This window comes from Cydia strobilella, chromosome Z, assembly GCF_947568885.1.
Source record: "Cydia strobilella chromosome Z, ilCydStro3.1, whole genome shotgun sequence".
Lineage (NCBI taxonomy): Eukaryota > Metazoa > Arthropoda > Insecta > Lepidoptera > Tortricidae > Cydia > Cydia strobilella.
In genome coordinates this window covers 34,703,621-34,725,279 of record NC_086068.1, presented here as the reverse complement: position 1 = coordinate 34,725,279, position 21,659 = coordinate 34,703,621, and the positions used below count along the sequence as shown (strand labels likewise).

The 21,659-nt window shown below is 39.3% G+C and overlaps 1 protein-coding gene across 1 annotated transcript in view; it reads right to left on the bottom strand.

Moving 5' to 3' along the window:
- The window catches only part of LOC134754470 (adenylyl cyclase 78C-like), a 79,076-nt gene that overhangs the window by 3,237 nt on the left and 54,180 nt on the right, over window positions 1-21,659 (bottom strand). Inside the window, exons 13-21 of the mRNA XM_063690803.1 lie at window positions 21,195-21,296; window positions 20,879-21,087; window positions 16,520-16,705; window positions 13,463-13,705; window positions 11,097-11,331; window positions 10,752-10,872; window positions 10,257-10,363; window positions 7,481-7,595; window positions 3,431-3,576 (exon numbers count right to left, since the gene is read on the bottom strand). Coding sequence (XP_063546873.1) covers window positions 3,431-3,576; window positions 7,481-7,595; window positions 10,257-10,363; window positions 10,752-10,872; window positions 11,097-11,331; window positions 13,463-13,705; window positions 16,520-16,705; window positions 20,879-21,087; window positions 21,195-21,296 — 1,464 coding nt within the window. The remainder of the gene's footprint in view (window positions 1-3,430; window positions 3,577-7,480; window positions 7,596-10,256; window positions 10,364-10,751; window positions 10,873-11,096; window positions 11,332-13,462; window positions 13,706-16,519; window positions 16,706-20,878; window positions 21,088-21,194; window positions 21,297-21,659) is intronic.

Sequence of the window (21,659 nt, the reverse complement as noted above, 5' to 3'; positions counted from 1 at the left end):
TACCGTACCGTACCGTACCGTACCGTACCGTACCGTACCGTACCGTACCGTACCGTACCGTACCGTACCGTACCGTACCGTACCGTACCGTACCGTACCGTACCGTACCGTACCGTACCGTACCGTACCGTACCGTACCGTACCGTACCGTACCGTACCGTACCGTACCGTACCGTACCGTACCGTACCGCACCGTACCGCACCGCACCGCACCGCACCGCACCGTACCGTACCGCACCGTACCGTACCGCACCGTACCGTACCGTACCGTACCGTACCATACCATACCATACCATACCATACCATACCATACCATACCATACCACTCCATACCATACCATACCATACCAAACCAAGTTTTAACCTTTAAAAAAAGGCTTGAGCTCTTTAAAAGGCGATAATTTTTAAAATAGTCTAGCATTTTTAAGACTGGCTTTATTAAGACCAAACCTTAAAGCCTATTTCAATAAGCCAGCTCTAAACAGGGTTCGGAAGCTTTAAATTTTCTGGCTAAAAGGCTTGTCCTTAAGGGCCCTCCACACTCATGCGCGAATCACGGCGCGAAGCCGCGAGCGTAAGTGTGGCGTCGATTTCGCAGATTGTTCACGTCTTCGCGCCTAGTTCCCCGTTATTTGTCGGCTTATTAGCCCGCGTCAAAGGAGGCGCGAAGCGCGAACTGACAAGACGCCACATTAGTATTACACACTATTTTGACTCATATGTGGCAAGATAAATAATAATTATATTATATAAAGGGGCTATATTTTACGGTTTTACAACAAATAGCACAATCGGATTAAGTCTAACCTCGAACTGCTTCCAAAGTTATGAAATTTGGTATGTACGAGTATGTTAATTAAAGGTCTCTTTTTCATGTCCACACTATTTGACATTTGGGGACCTCGAGGAATCGCAGCCATCTTGGAAAATGTGTACCATCCTGGAAAAAATTGAGTTTTACTCTAAATATACGTTCTCTATGAAAATATGGTGTAAGGCAATATTAAAGCTTATTAAATTCTACACAAAAAAGTCCTAGATATCTTTGCGGAAAAAATACATTTTGTTATAGAAAATAACAGCTGAATCCAGATTTAGCGCTTATACCCTTTCAGGGGATATTCTCTTAATATGAAACTTGGAGGAATGTGAATTCCACTTTTGTCTATACATTTGTACACGTTCTACCCCAATATCAACATTTTACTCGACTGCGACTTAAACAGAAAGTAGGGTTATGGGTTTAAATACTGAAAATCAGTACACCCTGTAGCTCAGGATACTGGACGGATTTTTTAAAATGACATATCGATAGATTCCTCTTGCCCTTCACAACCTGTTTACACTTGTTTTAATAAAGAAAAATGAATAGAGCCGCCTTGAGAGGACGCCGAATATTAAATTATTTTTACTCCTAGCGCCTAAACTACAGAGTAGATTTCAATAAAATAGACATCAGTAGATCCATAATTGGTACACGAGTGCTATGCAATACAAATTTACTAAAATAAATGGAGGAAAAATGTTTAAGACTTAAAAATGTAACTGCAAAAACAGATTTTAGGTCTTAAATGGGGTTTAAACAATGGTGATAGTAATGACATTTGACACCTACAATTACAGGGATTGCTTGCGTGTCATAAAATTGGAGCTTCGGGGACCACGGGGATCAAACGCCATCTTGAAAAGTATGTCTTTTTTGGTTTTTCTGTTTTTCTCGGAATATCTGGATTTAATGAGAATACTGTGTATGGCGAAACGAAAGCTTATTAAATTCCACACTAAAAAGTTATACAACACCATGTCCCAAAAACGAAGCCTTTTTCTAGAAATTGGGCTTACAAGTTACAAGGGAAGCTTACAACATATATTTTTTAATTCGTGGTTGGGTAGATAACGTTTTTGTGTTCCAAAAATTGGTATAAAAATTATACAAGTATTTTTTTCTGACCCATCTTAAAATAAAAAAATTGTAGGAGATGATTAAGTATAACCTTTTGACTTCTGTTCAGAGCCATATTTCTAGAAGAAAGCTCTGTTTTAGGGACATTGTGTTTTATACCTTTTTTTGTGTAGAACTTAATAAGCTTTTGTTTCGCCATACACAGTATTCACATTAAACCCAGATATTCCGAGAAAAACAGAAAAACCAAAAAAGACATATTTTTCAAGATGGCGTTTGATCCCTGTGGTCCCCGAAGCTCCAATTTTATAACACGCAAACAGGGATCCCTGAAATTGTAGGAGTCAAATTTCATTACTCTCACTGTTGTTTAAACCCCATTTAAGACCTAAAATCTGTTTTTGCAGTCACATTTTAAGTCCTAAACATTTTTTCTCCATTTATTTTAGTAAACTTGTATTGCATAGCACTCGTGTACCAATTATGGATCTACTGATGTATATTTTATTGAAATCCACTCAATAGTTTAGGCGCTAGGAGTAAAAATATGATTTAATATTCGGCGTCCTCTCAAGGCGGCTGTATTGATTTTTCTTTAAAAAAACAAGTGTATACAGGTTGTGAAGGGCAAGAGGAATCTTCCGATATGTCATTTAAAAAAATCCATCCAGTATCCTGACCTACAGGTTGTACTGATTTTCAGTATTTAAACCCATAACCCTACTTTCTGTTTAAGTCGCAGTCGAGTAAAATGTTGATATTGGGGTAGCACGTGTACAAATGTATAGACAAAAGTGGAATTCATATTCCTCCAAGTTTCATATTAAGAGAATATCCCCTGAAAGGGTATATGCGCTAAATCTGGATTTAGCTATTATTTTCTATAACAAGATGTATTTTTTCCGCAAAGATATCTAGGACTTTTTTGTGTAGAATTTAATAAGCTTTAATGTTGCCTTACACCATATTTTCATAGAGAACGTATATTTAGAGTAAAACGCAAATTTCTCCAGGATGGTACACATTTTCCAAGATGGCTGCGATTCCTCGAGGTCCCCAAATGTCAAATAGTGTGGACATGAAAAAGAGACCTTTAATTAACATACATACCAAATTTCATAACTTTGGAAGGATTTCGAGGTTAGAATTAATCCGATTGTGCTAAAAACAAAATGGAAAAATAGCTAAAGCACGAATGATGCCATAGATAACTAGCAGTTAAGCTCCATCAGCTGATGCTTTTCCGCCATCTTGGCGAGAACCAAACTGCGAAATCGCCATGAAGGTTGCGAGTGTGGAGTCATACGACAACGTCGCGACATGTTCTCTCCGGGAAGTCGCGCCGCGATTCACGCACATAGTCTGGAGGGGCCTTTAGGAACACTATAGTCGATCGACAGAGACTTGTCGCTTGAATTAATTGCAATGTTGAGTTGAAGGATTTGCTTACAGGCGCCATCCATAGTTCCTTAATGTTGAAGGTGCTTAAAATAGTCGTAGGTCTGGAGAAGGTAAAGCAAAGATTACCTCTTTCGTGTACTTGGTGACTTGTATGCGGTCCATAGCGCCCGTGCTCTCCATGCGCGAGGCCTCGTTCACGGTGTTGCCCCAGATGTCGTAGACGGGTTTACGCGCGCCGATCACGCCGCCCACTAGCGGCCCGCAGCTTATACCTGCACCAACACATACACATACAATTACCACACACACTGTGACACATATCTATAACACCAACTTTTTACTATCGGCCCTGGGTCGGGTCATCCGTTTTAAGCGTTCAGTACCCAAAGGGTAAAACGGGACCCTATTACTACACGGAGAGAAAAATTTAGTAGAAACAAGTAAAAAATATTAATCATTAGTAAAATTTTAGTGAATCCCAGGACAAGGAGATTATACTAACGGTTATAAATTATAAACCAGTATTAGTAACACCAAAAAAAAAATTTCTTTTTGGAAAAACAATACTGTTTACTAAAAACAAGCAAACTTTTATTTTATAAATTCAATAATGTAACATACTTGCTTTTAACATTAAACAAGAACAGTTTTTTTATTTCTAGTAAATTTTTTATGAGTTTTGTTATACCTGTTACTAGGAATTATAAAAAAAGTAATGAAATTAATAATCCGAGAAGTTTCATCTAGTGTTTTGTTTCTTGGTTTTTCTAATCCCATGACTAAAATTCAAAATAGTTTGCTTGGAAACAATAAAGCAGCACTCTTATTTTCAGTAATATTTTTACTAGAAATTACAAATCTATAGAATAATTCATAGGATTCAGTAAGCTGCGATTTAATTTCAAGTAACCATAATAACAATGTACAGATGCATCCCCACCTGAGCCTGATCCAAGCGATCCAAATGCTATCGAAACACACCACACATATTTAGATCCCGTAAGGAATGATCACTTCTTAATACGTGATCTAAGTTTGCGTGTGGCACGCTCCGCACGCTCCAATCGCGCTTGGATTGCTTGGATGAGGATCAGGTGCGGGTGCATCTGTAAATTGCTATTATGGTTACCTACAAGACGCTGGCCCAATTTTACAGGTTTCTTTGTTATATGTACAACGTAGTTAAAATTAGACTTAGTCATAGTGATACGACAACGTTCAAATTTCAATTCGTTAAAAGTGAAACCTAGAACTGTAGTATTGAGCTAGTGAAGTCAGTGAAGTGGCACTTGCATAGCTCTTCAGTATGCACTTTTACAGGGTACAAGGAGCTCATTGTTTATATTTTAACAGCTACTCTTCGAATACTTAATAGGAAATGATAAATTAAATCTAAGTTAGGACTGTATGAACTTCAAACTTCAAATATCTTTGTTGCCAATATATTACATTTACATGGAATATAGACCCTGTAAGGGCACAGCAATTGAATCTTATACCTACATAAGCATCTACAATTTAACCTTATACATAAGCAAGCATATACATAATAAGCATTGCACAGACATTCGAATAAAACTATTTATTAAAAAGAATTAATAATAGTATTATGCAGTTTCAATTACTACTATTTATTGCGGGACGTATCGACAAAAAACTTGCAGTGAATAGTAACTCTTATCCAATAAGTATTTTTGTAAAATGGTCTCAAATGATTTTGGATTTCCTATTGATTTGATTTCATGTGGTATCTTATTATATATTTTTATGCACATCGTATGGGATCCTGAATGGTATAATGTTAAGCTGGATGTAGGTAATGCAAGGTCGTTATTTCGTCGAAGGTTTAGTGACTTTGTGTGTCGGTCTTTAGCTTGAGACAAACCACTTATGCACTATTCCCCGTACTCCGACACCTTCCAGTTTATTAATTAGATATCATGAGAAACCCTGTCATATGCCTTACTGATATGTAATAAAATTCCCATTGCGTACTGTTTTTTATTAATTATTTCCAAGATTTGATTCACATATTTATATACCGCAAGCGAAGTGGAATGCTTTAGCTACCACTAGGCCAGACGGTCGTCAAAATGAATTGACTAAACCGTATCGATATAGTACATTTCGATGCTAGTGCGGAAAGTATGTCATTACTCCACGAGTACCGAGATATATAGACTCGGGACGAGTGAATAATGACATATCCGCACGTGTATCGAACGACGTTTTTTAATACAGTTGCGAAAAAATAAGAAAAGCAACAAGTATTAAGGAATGGAATTCGAAACTTTTTATATTATTAATTCTGTGACATCATTGACATTGACATTATGAAGAGGTGTTTTTCTAGCTTTTATTCGACCAGAATAGATTTTGTTATTATTATTGAACCCACTTCAATGCAAGTTTTTTTTTTCAAATGCATGTTCTATAAGACAGAAACAATTGTAAATATTAAAACATTGTACTATTATTACCTAAATATCATTATTTGTGTATCGTATATTTATAGAAACAATATCGAATGTTGCCTTTGGGAACTTAAAACATTCTTGCAGTAAGAAAATACGCCTCTTCTTTGACAGACGTTCCGTTCCATTCAGACAACTTATTAAGAACGGTTTTTCAACATTAAAAATAATAAGAGGTAAGTAATAAAATATGAAATATGCATATTTTTCATATTCTTACATTAATAGTAGGTTTTATGTTGATTACGACGTTTAAAGGAAACTAATATTCATCAATAAGTAGTCATGAATTGGAACAAGTATAAATTTTAAAAAATTGGAAAAGTAAAAAGCACTAGTTCGCGAAAACCAACTTTCCGCACGCTAAACAGCCACGAAAAGTAGCACTTTTTGAGCAACTGTATTAAAAAAATTCTCATGCTTGAGTCGGAAGTGCCGTAGACTATAACGTTGAAAAAAGTAAGGTTGTAGTGTTGCATATGGAGTTGTAATACACAGATTATATACATCCACAAGAATGGCATAGTAATTGGATCCAAATTTTATGTTATCTCATCGTGTTGACTGGTAGAATTGACTTAAGTCTGGTTATGAATAATAACATTTTGACATGCATTTGAATTCGATTTGTAATGTTAAGTGTTCTCTTGACGTTGTTTTGGTAAATGTTGTGTTACTCGGTAGCAATAGTTATTTGTGCAACAAGAGAGGAAAGTTGGTTTTTCTTGCGAGTGTTTATTATGAGTCCCGAGTTCACGAGCGAAGCGAGTGATTCTAAGGTAGAATCTTGAGCGTAACGAGGGACTCAAAAACACGAGATGTAAAATAACTGCTCACGTGTTGCACACAATTTTTCACCTCAGTAGTGAGAACATATTAAAGGTTAAAATGTATTTCGAATTACACGGAAAAAAAAGTAATATAATATAATACGATACGATACTATACGATACCATACCATACCATACCATACCATACCATACCATACCATACCATACCATACCATACCATACCATACCATACCATACCATACCATACCATACCATACCCTACCATACCATACCAAAACATACCATACCATACCATACCATACAACTATACCATACCATACCATACCATACCATACCATACCATAAAAAAAATGTAATAAAAGTATGAAGTGGCAGTTCATGGCCTTCACTAAATTAAAAAGCTACTTTGTTTCACTCCCTGGAGTGAGGAAAGTCGCACTTTCTTCACTCCCTGGGAGTGACGAAAGTAGGCTTGTTCGAGCTGCTGAGGTGAAAATTTTTTTAGTTATCCCTCGTGCCGTGGGACGTGGGACCCTCGCAAACATTTCACTTTTTGAACCACTCGCGAGTGGCCAAATTTTGGAATCTTCCGCTTCCTCTGGTGTCAATATTAACACGAGCGATTAAACAACAACTGTGTTCACTTGTAAAACAAATAACTATTGTCTATTTAGGTATATAAAATAAATATGTAACTATTTTTAGGGAGGAAGTCTAAATTAAGCTCATCCTCTCAGATACTTGGGGGTTACTTTCTGCTTTCTGATGATGTATTTTTGTCTGATGAAATTTCGGTTAAAATTTAACTGAATGTTACATTTTGGCCAAAAAACTTGAATTAACATGGTTGGACAACTAACATTGCTTAGATAGGTATATACTTATTCTTATAACAGAGTATGCATGCATACCAACTCTGAGACGAAATTTATTGAAGCTGTGTTTGTTGATATCGTCCAGCGCCACGCGCAGAGCGAACGCGTAGTCCACCAGCGCGCACAGGTGCTCGCAGTCCTCGTCGCTTGTCTGCGCCAACACAATGCAAACAGTGTAGTGGTTACTCCTCCCCTCCCCACCCCGTTCCCCGTACATTACATACACATACAGCTTATCAAACTGACTATTTTAGTGGTTTGCCTCGAACTGTGAACTCGCGGTTCGCCTAATTACGACGCGATTAAATAAAAAACGTGGTAATTCAAGATGGCTGCCGTTTTTATAATAGGCATGATGATAGATTTTGAAAAACTGCCCTATAATGTTAAAATCCATAAATTATTTACTATGAATAACATATTTCTGCATTTAATCAAGGTTTAGTAGGAAAAAACTACATTTTAGATTTTAAATTCGCTCCAAAACGCTAGTAAGTGCCATGGCGTCCCTAGGGACGTCAAGTTCATATAAACAAAACGCATGTTCTAGGCGTTCCTTAGAAGCTTATTAAATAATTTGTTTATTTCGTATTATTAAATATGAATACCAGTGTTTATTTTAATGTTGTGCAGTTCCTCAGTGTAATAATACATCAATTACAACTCCTATTAAGTTATTTATGCATGTTCCACACAATAAAACAACACGAAACAAGTAGCTACACTTGCAAGGCGTGACAACGGCCGTATTGCATAAGACTCATCTTTATTTTTGCGAAGATCTTTTCGATGTGAGTATTTAATTTATTTTTTAGTTACTATACCTTAGGTTTTAGGTTTTAGATATTTATTTCTCAAAAGATTACAAGAATAATCACTTCCTGAGAAATACATGTTTACACTAACTTAATACAAAGGAGAGTGTAATTAATAATAATTATACAAAATAATAAATACAAAGCCAATTCCAAAACAACTAAGCATACAACAATCGAGAACTATTATATTATTTGTTAAAACTAAGCGGGTAGATATAAGCAACGAGACATGCATGCGCTTCGCTAAGTAGCATTATAACAGGGTCGGTTAAACAAGATTAGTATCCAGTGGTTAACCGTCGGTTACGATCGGTAAGTTAATTACATTTTTACATTTTACTTTATACAAGCATAATATTTTTGTGCATATTTATCATTGTTTCTATATAGGTATTAAATTATAATATTTTTATTTACAAAATGTTACAGAAATTCGGCGTTACATATAACTATATTACAATTTATTACATTTAAACACAACTATAAATTTAAAAATCCAGGTAAGTGTTAAAAATATATTGTTTGAGTGCCTTTTTGAATATTTTCAGGGATTTTGCGTCTTTAATGTCTTTTGGTAGTTTGTTATACAACTGTGCCCCTTCATAAACAATACTTTTTTTGCCGTAGTTAGTTCTTGGCTGACGAAGTAATAAGTTATTTGCCTGGCGTGTAATCATGTTTTGTACCTGCGCTCGTTTCGTAAACGTAATATGACAATGTACTTCCTTATTGATAATTTTCCTAACCAAAATACATGTGTTATATATACGTATGTCTGTGATATGTTTAGTATTTTTGTTTCTTTATATATTTTTTCTGTTGGAGTCCTGTGATGATATTTAAATAACATTTTAATCAATTTGTTTTGGGATATTTGGGATACCTAACAGTATCTATCTTGTTTGAGGCGTAACTTTAATATAAAAGTTGCATAAGAGTAGGTTTTTGAGGTTAGGTTTCAAACTGCACCAGTTTTGTCTTTAATAGATAATGCCAAATTCTAATATTAACCTGCTATGGAATACACATAAAAAGCGATTTTACAGGATTGTGATTTAGTTAATTACTTAAATTAGTATTATTTTTATAAAATTATAAATATTGTTTATTGTACTTACAAGGAACTTTTGACATTTCTAAATTCTGCTGGACAAAAGTCTTCGTTTGATTGTAAAAACTCTCCAAGCATCATCACATCTATTCTAGGCAAATTAGCCCTGTTTGCCTTAGTAAATCCTTGTTCCATGATTCAAGTTATTATTATTAGTTAATATTCGGTTTAAACTACTTATATTGAATCCGTGAATCGTAAATAAAATAGCAGGAGAACCATAGAAGAACCAGTACTTTCAGTACTTTGGATATTTGTTGACATGAACGTGACGTCATTCGCTCTGATTGGTGTTCACCGAATCATGGCGGACTTGCGTATTTTGTAATTTTATTTTAACCAAACATTTACCAATCTCGCCAAATATAGAAAAATAAATGCGTTTTTCGTATGCTACGACTAGTTACATTAAATAAATATAATATTTTAGTGACTTTTAATTACTGTCATCATGCCTATTTCGACTAGATACGGATTTATGTTAACGGGCCATTTCAGACCCTTGTACATCAATTTTCATTATAATCGAGCAAAAATGAAGAAGTTCAAGATGGCGGCACTTCTTTACAATTTTGACTTCGGATTCCTATTTCAGATACTTATCACAGTTTTACATATAATCATATCAAAAAGAGAGAAATTCAAGATGGCGGCCATTTTAATAACAAAACTTCCGATGTCTTTGTCTATTGTCTATGTCTAACTTATCAATCTTATTCACGTTTTGAACCATTTCGTGGTTGTTAATAGTGAGCCCTCACTCTCCCTCACTGTATATTGCCCGTAATACCTGTACGTATTTCACAGATACACATATGGTACCTATTATAAAATACAATTAAGCTTCAATAATAGTGATCATTAAGTGAATAGCGGCGCTTGCCTTGTCGTTGGGGTCCAGTCCTGACGCAGCCATGTATGTTGCGCCTATAGTCTTGATCTTTTCAATGCTCTTGAAACGGGGCTCCCTTAGCAAGTTATCGAAGTCAACTGCAATCAACATTTCATCATCATAAGATTGTTTAATACAATATACCGTTTACCCCAAGACCTGAACAGTAAAAGAGGGAGGCGTACGATTCATGTTAAATTAACTATAGAAAGCAAAAATAGAAAATTAACACTACAATATGTAAAAACCTATAACAAAGGAAACGGGTACGTTACGTTATAGCCTTTATAGCTAACATATGTAGTTGCACGTTCCTTACTGTAACTACTGAAGTTAATTAAGTAAATGAAAACTAAAAGTATTTATATAGGGCCCTTGTGATACAGGTATACTATTGATACCAACTTAAATAACTTTTTCTAATAGCTGAGCGTGTATCATAATTCATAATAAAGTAAAATAATATGGGCACAAGGAATTTCTTACAGATAATCTCATTGAGCAAGCGCATGCAGTCCACGGCCTTCTGTTCGGAGTAGAACTCGTCGAAGTTGGGGATGCCAGCGAACATCACGCCCACCTCGTGCCGCCACTGCGAGTAAAGCTCCTGCCGCCAAAACAAACGTTTCCGCATCACACATACACATCTCGTCTCCATTTACCTATACTTACATTATACAAATCTTAACTTCCTAAGCCCAGCTACAGTTAAATGGCTATTAAAAGTAAAATCAACAACTATATTAAATACCAACTCAAATCATTCAGTTTATAATTAGGTATATTACGAGTAAATACTTGATATATGTAGAATATTAAATGTTTAGGTACATCGGGACGGCGTTCTTTGCTCAAGAAATGGTTGAGGACGTGGTCGGGTAGGATGTGTTTGAGCAGGTATCTGTTGGTGCGCTGGTTGTCCCGCATCTGCTCCAGATTGGTCTCGGCCTGCAGCTTCCACAGGAAGTCGAGGCGCGACGTTACCTCCACGAGCCGCGCGTGGTTCACCACCATCGCCAGGAACACCATCATTAGGATCAACATTCGTTTGTAGAATTCCATTTGGCTGAAACTATTTTAACATCATTAGGTACTAAAAATTGTAATAGATGTCATATATTAAAGAAAAAGTGACGAAGCCCTCCAGTGGTGAAGGCCGGATTCGAAAAAAAAAAAAAATCAAAATATTTAATAAAATAATTTGATTTGTTCCCAAACTTGATCATTAGGTACATTCTCCTATATATTATAAATACTAATTATATTCTGGTTGGCCCAGAACCGTTCTGTGGAATCACTAAACGGGAATCATATCTATTCTCTGCTTAACAAACTAGAAAAAATGAGAGCAATCGATGAACACTTGAAAGCTCTAACTAATCAAAAGGTTCAATAGCAAAACTGCTAAGAAGCTTCTCGGGTTCAAAAGACACAAAACATGCGCGGTGACTAGAATAGGGTGACGGGGCTTTACAAGTTGAACAAACACATGTTTCAAATTGGAAAGAAACAAGACGCGACATGCAGGTTCTGCCTGGAGTCAGAGGAGATGCACATTCTCTGTTCCTGTGGACCACTATTACTTACGTGTCAAAGAGAAGTAGGTACCTAGTACATGCTAGTACCTACCTACTTAGGGCGGCACGTATTGCAACCTTATGAGGTACAGAACATTATGGTCCAAAGAATATGGAATTTCCTAGATTCAACGGGCTTTACAATTGAACTTTAAAGGGCCGCCACAAATTCACTGCTTTATCGACGTGTCACGTCCTCATAATTGCCCACAAATTACAATAATAATAATAGGTACCTATGGTCTAATGCAGTGCTCTTCTACTTAGGTACATGTAGCGACTCCCTATGATAATAAAACACTTATTCGAAAAGATATGTTTCAGAATCTTGGTATCGGCAGGACGGAATCTATAATTTACTTAGTAGGTACGTTATTAATTTCGTACGTATTTATTTAGTTAGAAAGTAGTTACGTTACTACATATACTTAGTTGTGTTTAGTCTAACTTAATCGCTGCTAGAAATATCATATAAATTACCAAGAGCTTATGATGACGCCATAAAACGTTTGACGGTGTTACCTACTGTTTATACAATAAAAAGAGGGTAGGTACTAGGCAATAGCGAGTCGCTAAGGTAAAGGCGCCTATTACCGTGGGTGTCAAATTGCACGCCTATCGCCGTGGTATTTTAAAATATGCATTTTATAAGCAAACCGAACGTTTCTAAAAATACATCTTACACAAACGAAGCCTATTTAGTTTACTAACGGACCTCTATTAGTACTAGTGAGTGCTAATAAAGAAGTATCTATTGCCGATTGATATTTTAGTATTCTTCTTATATAAATTACATTTAGGGTACTCTAAATACAGATATCTCATCGGTTGGAAGTCTTTCCCGCATTTATCAGGGTTTACAGCATTGTCATAAGTTATTATACACAATGAAACATATGAATCTTATGTTCATATGAATAGTGAAAGGAGATGAACAAATATTACAGCAAAATCTGTTATTTAAATTCAGATTTATAACATTTGGAACCTATGAGCAACACATACAGGGTATTGCGTAAGAACTACAATAATTCATCAGCTGATCGGGTCAATGACCTATTTTTTTACCCTCGGTATTAACTACCAAATCTTGAGTCGGGTTCCTAGGGTTCATCCACAAATTACGTCACAGCAACATCAGTGGGGGGGCATGCCAATTGTGACAGTACGTACTAAAGACCTAACTTTTTCCTATGAAAAAGTGTGAGAAAGGGGTGAGGGAGGGTCTAAAAAATCTAAATTTTGTGTGATGTGTCGACTCCCTATTACCGATGATAGAAAATGGCTGCTTTTTATACCCTCAGTAATAGAATCTCAATTCGCTAATAGAATCACAGCCTGTCATTACCACGGTAATAGAAGACTCGCGAATTTTGGTTTCAATTTTTTTTTTTAAATATAATAAACTAAAAGGAGTCTTAAAAGTTACGAAGGTGAAAGATTAATAAACACTTCAATAAAAAAAACACTGTTCCCAGGAGTCAAACACATCTGTGATCGGTGTGAGCGGTATTTAATTATTGGAATTGGTGTGCCAAACATTTACGTTACTTGCGTAAACATTTACTGAATGTATATTTTGGTAGATATTGTAAATAATGATTTTTATTAGGTACTTACGCAGATGGGCCTGATTTATTTTTGTAAAACTTCACCAACAAAATGGCGTATATGACTACGCTAATCGTAGCCAACAAAATCTTGGTCAAATAGTATAGCTTCAGGATAGATGTTAAGGCTATGAGGCACAAGATCCATGTAAATACTACATACTCTGGACTATAACACTCATTAGTATTTGTCTCCACTTCGGGCATGGTTTCGTCGCATGTTGATAGGTCGCAAATAAATAGCTTGATAGTGCTGAAAAATACAAGTTACATGTAGTTGGTCAAGCAAATCTTGTCAGTAGAAAAAGGCGCAAAATTCAAATTTTCTACGGGACGATAATCCTTCGCGCCTACATTTTTTAAATTTGCCGCCTTTTTCTACTGACAAGATTTGCATGACCAACTATAAATAAAAAACTATAAATGCTTGTTTAAAAGTAGCCATCGTTCGGTATATAAGACGTAAAATTATTTCATCATAGAATTCATAAAGTATAAATAGTAATTAAATAATCTTTAATAGAAATAAACCGACTTCACAAAACAGTTTGAAATTATTTACACTTTACAACCATCTCATAACCATTATAATTAGCCTCAAGACTTACAAATCTTTTGTCGGTCTGGTCTTCACGAGAAAAAACGAGCAAATGCTTAGTTTTTAAATAAAAACTTTAAAATCGGTATTGTTACAAGTATGCTTATAAGATTTGAGGAGTTCCCTCGATTCTTCATGGATCCCATCATCAGAACTCGAGCTCAAAAAAAGGTGGCTTAAAAACTTAACTTGCTGAACAAACATAACGAAGAGGATAAATCGTCAAACGTGAACTAAAAGTTTCGTTCTGATCATCACCAGCAGTTCCACTTCATCAAATGTCACTTTTTTATGTAAATGCTTGATTTGTTAATGAAAATACAAAAATCACTAAATGTATGCCTTTAATATTTGAGGAGTTCCCGCGATTCCTCGTAGATCCCATCATCAGAACTGGGTTTTTACAAAAATGGGACCGATATGTAGGTATGTACATACTTTTGATATACCTACCTTTTGACTTATAACGCATTGCGTAGATAAAAATTAATAATAAAAATGTGAATATCAAAAATACCGGTTTTCGATTAATGTAATATCGATAATAGAATATCGGAATTTCGTCCGATATTATAGGAATTTCGATATTATCGAATACCGGTATACATGCTCTACTTTCAACCAAAAAAAGAATTTTCATAATCGGTCGATAACTGAAGGAGTTATAGAGTAACAAACAATTAAAAAAAGTCGTAACGTACAGGCACCAATGACCGACAAGAACTAATAACCGCCACTTTTTTTTAAGAGTAGGAAACCGATTTCTTGATTTTGCAACACTGTTCATTAGACAGCACACTGTTGACATTTGAAATTTGAGCGAAATCTGTCTTTTTGTTTGAAAATGGCAGCCTGAAAATCCAAGATCAGGTTGAAAATAAAAGAATTTCTTATAGAAATTCTTAAAGAAGTGAGTACATTTTTTGTTAATAATCCCAATGTAATGTGATTTACTCACACGAGGCACGAGGTGATGGTGGATGGAAACATTTTGCAATATGTCGACGATTATACCTAATTACCTATTTGGGCTAGATAGTCTCCTTCACAGATCGCCAGGACAAGGAAATCGATAGAAGGATCGAAAACGCCTGGAGGAGCTTCATGGTCCATGGCGCTCGACGACATGTGCATCTTGCCCATCCTCGCCTACGGTGCCCAAACCTGGTCGCTAACTGAGGCGCAGAAATCCCGGCTCAAGGTTTGCCAGAGAGCAATGGAGCGAAGTATCCTGGGTGTCCGAAGATCTGACAGGGCGAGGAACACAGAGCTTCGCTCCAAAATTCGAGTCGTCGATGTTGGGGTGAAGACCGCCAGGCTAAAGTGGGACTGGGCTGGACAAGGCTGACGGATACTAGCTGGCATCCCCAGTGTAGTCGTGGCAGAGAGGCAGACCGAGAAAGAGATGGCGGGACGACTTGGATTCGTTCCAGCGGGATTGGCGGGATCTTGCTCAGCACAGGGAGGATTGGAAAGGACTTAGTGTCGATTATTTACTGATTTTCACAAACGTTTTTTTACATTTTTCATTTGACAAGCTGATATGATTTCTTTTGCTTTGCCTAATTGGATACCGCGAACATTGAAGTTCGCAAGTGTGTGCGGAAAGAGAAGTCAGATAATGTTTTGGTTCCCTAAAAGAGACTGTTCCCTTTTACATACAGACCCTATTATACTTATAATGTGTGTGTAGTGTACCTATTTGTATAATCAGTTAATACACTTTAGCACGAATGTTTATAATATAATATGGGCACTGTAGACAATCACTAGACAATGAATGAATAGGTACTTATTGATTTGTGATGGGCTCCTTTGCATCTGGAGGGGCGCGTACGTGAATATGGTTAGTTTAGGATTTAGTTTAATTTAGGTTAAGAATTTTTGTAATAGTTAAGTAGATTTTAGTTTATTATATGTAACTAGTGTCTAATTGTAATTCTTTATGTTTTAAATTTACTTTTTTGTTTATAACCTTTACACAAAAGCTTATTGAATAGTTGACTTTATTTTAATTACCGACTAAGGTTGATCATGGTATCATTGTGGTGATCTGGCAGATGCACATTACGGGTAATTAATAGTCGATAACTGGGTGTCGGTAACTGGTAATGTCGATAACTGGGTGTTGGTTACTAGAGATTCAGTGTCAATGATAGGAAATTTATACCCCTTTTCCATTTTTTGGATTTACTTCTAACCTGTGTATGGTAATAGGTACATCCTAGATAATAAGTCTCAAGAATATACTCGTACCGTACCTTACCTTACTCAATCGTTAATTTTGGCTTAATGATGACTTATAACTCTTAATTTTATAGAGAACCCCACTATCTCCAAAGTGTCGATCATTGGTGCCACTACGCTACAACCGAATTGAACCTAATTTTGAAAGTCGGTTAAAAAAGAAGTCAGAAATGATAATTTCATTTAAGGTATTTTGGTTCTGCAGAATTGGGTATGAGTTACCTAAATATGGACATGACAGTGACGAAGGTACATATGTGCATGTTGCGGCGGCGGCGGGTGGCGCCGAGCCAGCGCGCCAGCGCGCCCAGCCGCGGCGCGCGCGGCAACTCCTCGCCCATCGCCGCCAGCAGCGCCAGTGCCAGCAGCACCGTCACCACGCCCAGCGCTGCCATCAGCTTCCAACAACTACGCACACACAACACACGTTCTACAACGTTTAATACCTACTACGTTTGACATAGGTAGGTACCTACTTACATTCTAATACATACAACATACAACATCACACATACGAGTAGATATACGCAGTCCTAGACACCCAATCAAAATTCTGTCGCTAATTGCGAAATGTTATCACTAAGATGTAGAAAGAATCCGGGTAGCAGTTACTTTCTGTCAAACCAAAATATAACTATATAACGGAGCAAGATAGGCCATCATAGGAAACTAGAGAAACGGTCCAACAGACAGCATCAAAACCAAGTAATTGCACGTGGCGCACTTTATACATCTACCCGGGTTATCTGTACATCCGTAGGTAGGTAGCTACATATACTGCAGTAAAACAACTTCTTCTGCGTTACACGTGTAATTTAGCACTTATACAAGAAATATTTCGGTTCGGTTCGGTTAAGGGAAAAGGAAAGGAATAGGTATAAAACAGGAACTCGGCTGAAAATTTAGCTGTGAAGGAAAAAATGGATTAATGAGATGTGAGTGATATGGACGATGATGGCTGAATCAATGGATGAAAGAAATCTAAATTGAAAACCTAATACTTATAACGCCCGTCAAATGAGGCTATTTGAATATTGAGAAATAAGTTCCTGTTTTACACCTATTCCTTTTCCCTTTATGCGGAAGACAGACATCCACAACCATCCGTTTAATTATTCTGTTGAAAAAGTGTTTTTATAAATTTTAATGAAGATTGTCGTCATTTTATACACCGTGTTAAATGTGACCCTAATTACCGAACCGAACCGAACCGAAATATTTCTTGTGTAAGTGCTAAATTGCATGTGTAACGCAGAAGAAGTTGTTTTACTGCAAATTGGCGCCCGAAACAAGGTAAAAAAACTGGATTTTATTTATTTATTTGTAATTAAAAAAAAATTGTGATATTTGTAGGAGGAATAATAACACCCTCAAAAGTACCGCAACACTCCAAGGTAAATTAATAAATATTTGTAAGAATACTAGGATGGCTATAACTATATAACCTCCATTATACACATCACATGGTACTTAACCGCGTTAACTAACTTGTTTCGTTCGGAAGTTATGATTATTACCTACTTTTCGTCTTCGTTATCGGTTATCTCAACTTAAATCGAGTTAGTTCCTTATTTTTGTTACTTTAGATGGAGTAAACACTTAGCTATTAGTTTCGTATCGGCGATTGCCTAGTTTTGATGTTTCGGTAGGAGTTTTTTTTACGTGTTGCGTGTAGGAGTTTATCTGCGTACTTGCGTAGTGTCCGGAGGGGAAATTACCTTTCGAACACGCGTATTACTTCTTTCGATCGTGTCTAAGCAAACGTTACTCAGGCACGTGGTTTGTTGGTTGGTGGGCGAAGGGGCGATTTAAAAGTCTCTTTGCGTGGTTACCGGGATGTTGGCGCTTTAAACCAGTATTCAAATCGGCACTGGCTGGTCGGGTTTCTTGGCGGATTTTAAACCGCCAGGCTCTTAATAGCAGTGTCGTACTCTTTTGTTAACGCTTTGCGGTATGACTTAAATCATATGCGTGAACGTTAATGTTGACGTAGGGGTTGGTTCTGTTGGGTACGACTGGGTGCTGCGGGGGGAGCTCCTCCCAGGGTCAAGTGTGACTTGCTACGCAGACGACACGCTAGTCACCTCCCGGGGGACCTCGTACCGGGAAGCAGCACGTCTCGCCACCGTGACGGTAGCACAGGTGGTGAGACGCATAACGATGCTGGGTCTGGAGGTGGCGCTGCACAAGTCCGAGGCGCTCTGCTTCCACGCTGCCCGGAAGGCCCCACCTGCAGGATCCAGCATCGTCGTTGGTGGCACTCGAATCGAGGTAGAGTCCAATATGAAATATCTTGGACTTGTCCTCGACTCCCGCTGGAGCTTCCGCGAGCACTTTGCCCGCCTGACCCCCCGACTAATGGCAGCATCGGCCGCACTGAAGAGGCTGATGCCCAACATCGGGGGGCCGGAGGTTGCGAGCCGCCGTCTGTATATGGGGGTGGTGCGATCGATGGCCCTGTACGGGCGCCGATCTGGGCGGTGAATCTGGTGACCCGAAATGTCGCCCTGCTGAGGAAGGCTCAGAGGGCGATGGCCATTAGCGTCGTACGCGGGTACCGCACCACCTCATATGATGCGGCGTGCCTATTAGCGGGAACGCCTCCTTGGGATCTGGAGGCGGAGGCCCAAGCGGCCCTGTACGAGTGGCGCAGGGACCTCCGGGTCCAGGAGTACCATCCTGCGCCCAGGGAAGTAGAGGCGCATAGGCTCCTCGTCCGGCAGTCCATCGTCCTCCAATGGGAGGAAGAACTAGCTGGGCGCGAGGGAGGACACAGGACTGTCGAGGCGGTCCGGCCGGTCCTACAAGACTGGCTGGAGAGAGAGCGGGGCTCGCTAACCTTCCGGTTGGTGCAGGTGCTCACGGGTCATGGCTGCTTCGGGAGCTACCTGCACCGGTTCGCAAGACGGGAGGTGACGGCCGAGTGTCACCAGTGCAGCTGCGGCGAGGACACGGCGCAGCATACCCTGGAGGAATGCCCAGCCTGGGCGGGCCAGCGCCGTGACCTCATGGCAGTGGTGGGCGACGACCTCTCCTTGCCGACTGTAGTTAAGGCTATGGTCGCCGACGAGAGGTCGTGGAAAGCGGTCCTCTCCTTCTGCGAGGATGTAATGTCGCAGAAGGAGGCAGCGGAGAGGGAACGGGAGGCCGACCCAGCCTCGCACCCGATCCGCCGCAAGCGCGCAGGGGCTCGGAGGAGGGCGTATGCCCATCTCCTCCCCCCCACCTAGCGAGGTCTGGGCAGCGGCGCGGGGGCGTCGCTGCCCATTACATAGGCCTCGCAGAGAAGGCGCGCGTGGTGTGCCCACGCGCCTTCTGAGGAGGCAGGGCTAGAAGTTACTCCCTAGCCCCCCCCCCCCAGAGAAGGGCCCGCTGCATGTGGTAGTGGCGGGCGGCGCCGGCGTGGTCACGGTTGCGTACTTAAGAGAACCCGTGGCCACGCCCCATTGGCGGCGCGCAGGCATACCGTTGGTTTTTTAGTGGGTAGTGGCGCCTTTTGCCGAGTCCCACATAACCCGCACTTTCTCCCCCGAGGGTGTGGGTATAAACGCCTTAAAGCGTTATCCGCAAACACCGGAGTTGTGTGTGTCAGACTGACAGACTTGCATTGCCTGAAATGGAGTCTGTGCAGTCGACTTTTTCTGTATTTCGTGTTGTTTCGAAACGTTACCGTCTGCCTGTCGTTCAGACACAGCTGGTTTATCGTATCGTTGTTGTTGTGGTATTGTCTAATTTCCGCGTCCACTCACGAGCGCCCTCCGGGGCTCGTGAGTGGACAACATTAACGTTCACGCATATGATTTAAGTCATACCGCAAAGCGTTAACAAAAGAGTACGACACTGCTATTAAGAGCCTGGCGGTTTAAAATCCGCCGAGAAACCCGACCAGCCAGTGCCGATTGGAATGCTGGTTTAAAGCGCCAACATCCCGGTAACCACGCAAAGAGACTTTTAAATCGCCCCTTCGCCCACCAACCAACAAACCACGTGCCTGAGTAACGTTTGCTCAGACACGATTGAAAGAAGTAATACGCGTGTTCGAAAGGTAATTTCCCCTCCGGACACTACGCAGATAAACTCCTACACGCAACACGTAAAAAAAAACTCCTACCGAAACATCAAAACTAGGCAATCACCGATACGAAACTAATAGCTAAGTCTTTACTCCATCTAAAGTAACAACAATAAGGGACAAACTCGATTTAAGTCGAGATAACCGATAACGAAGACGAAAATTAGGTAATAATCATAACTCCCGAACGAAACAAGTAGTTTCCAAAATTGACGACAGATGTAGCGTCATGCTACAATACCTAATATCTATCGACTAATCGCATAGCAGAAATATACTTGTAGGTACAAAGTAATGCATTGCATAAAAAAGTACACATATGTATAATTTAATTATACCTAAAATAAATCCAAGAAGCAGTAGCCGAAAGTAAGTTAGTAACATTCGCTGAAGCTTTAATAGCAATCAATCAAATTAAGAATAAAGATGTAGTAAGTAGAATAGTGGCACATAGGTCGGGCGCCGGGCTAAGCCGGGCTACGAGAGTTGACACGTCCGACCGGACTGACTTGTAGTGCATGGTGGTTTGCACGGCGAAGATGAAGAGCCACAGCAGGAAGCAGCAGCAGACGTTGGACTTGAAGGTGAGCTCGTCGAGGCACGCGAACTCGTGCTCGAGCGAGAGTCGCCGGAAGCGGAGCGACCACAGCCGCATGTTCTCCATGCGCATGCGGCGGTTCGTGCCCACCTCGATCGAATGGTTGATTATGTCCTCTTCCTGCGCAACCAAACACGGGTTGTCTTCAACACACGAAAACATAATTATAACATATGTCAGAACGCATAGACCGTATAGTTGTGACGAGTGAACAGTATAATAATTACATCGGCCAGCGGTGTCACGTCGTCAGAATCGAAGCCGTTCTCCAGACCGGGAGGCAAGTCCAACGCCGCCTGCGCCTCCTCGTCGTCACTCATCGAGTAGTACTGCAAACACACATTTAACATTCTTTACTTTCACTTTACTTAGCATTCGTTGCACAGCGGGAATTCCAGACCGTTCTCATGCTTTAGGATTAATTCCCCGAAAAGATACATGGGCAATAAACTCGGGATCTCTGCTCTGCCAACTGAGCTACTGAGACCACACCCGAGGACATATTTCCACCATATGACCCTTAGGGAGGCCCCAGCGACATGTACAGTAAGAGTATTAGGTACACATGTTAAACGGCTAACGGAGTTCCAAGTCATATTGAAAATTCACCAGTAATCATGCGCCATCCCATACTAAATTCACCAGTAATGATGCGCCAACCCATACTAAATTCACCAGTAATGACGCGCCAT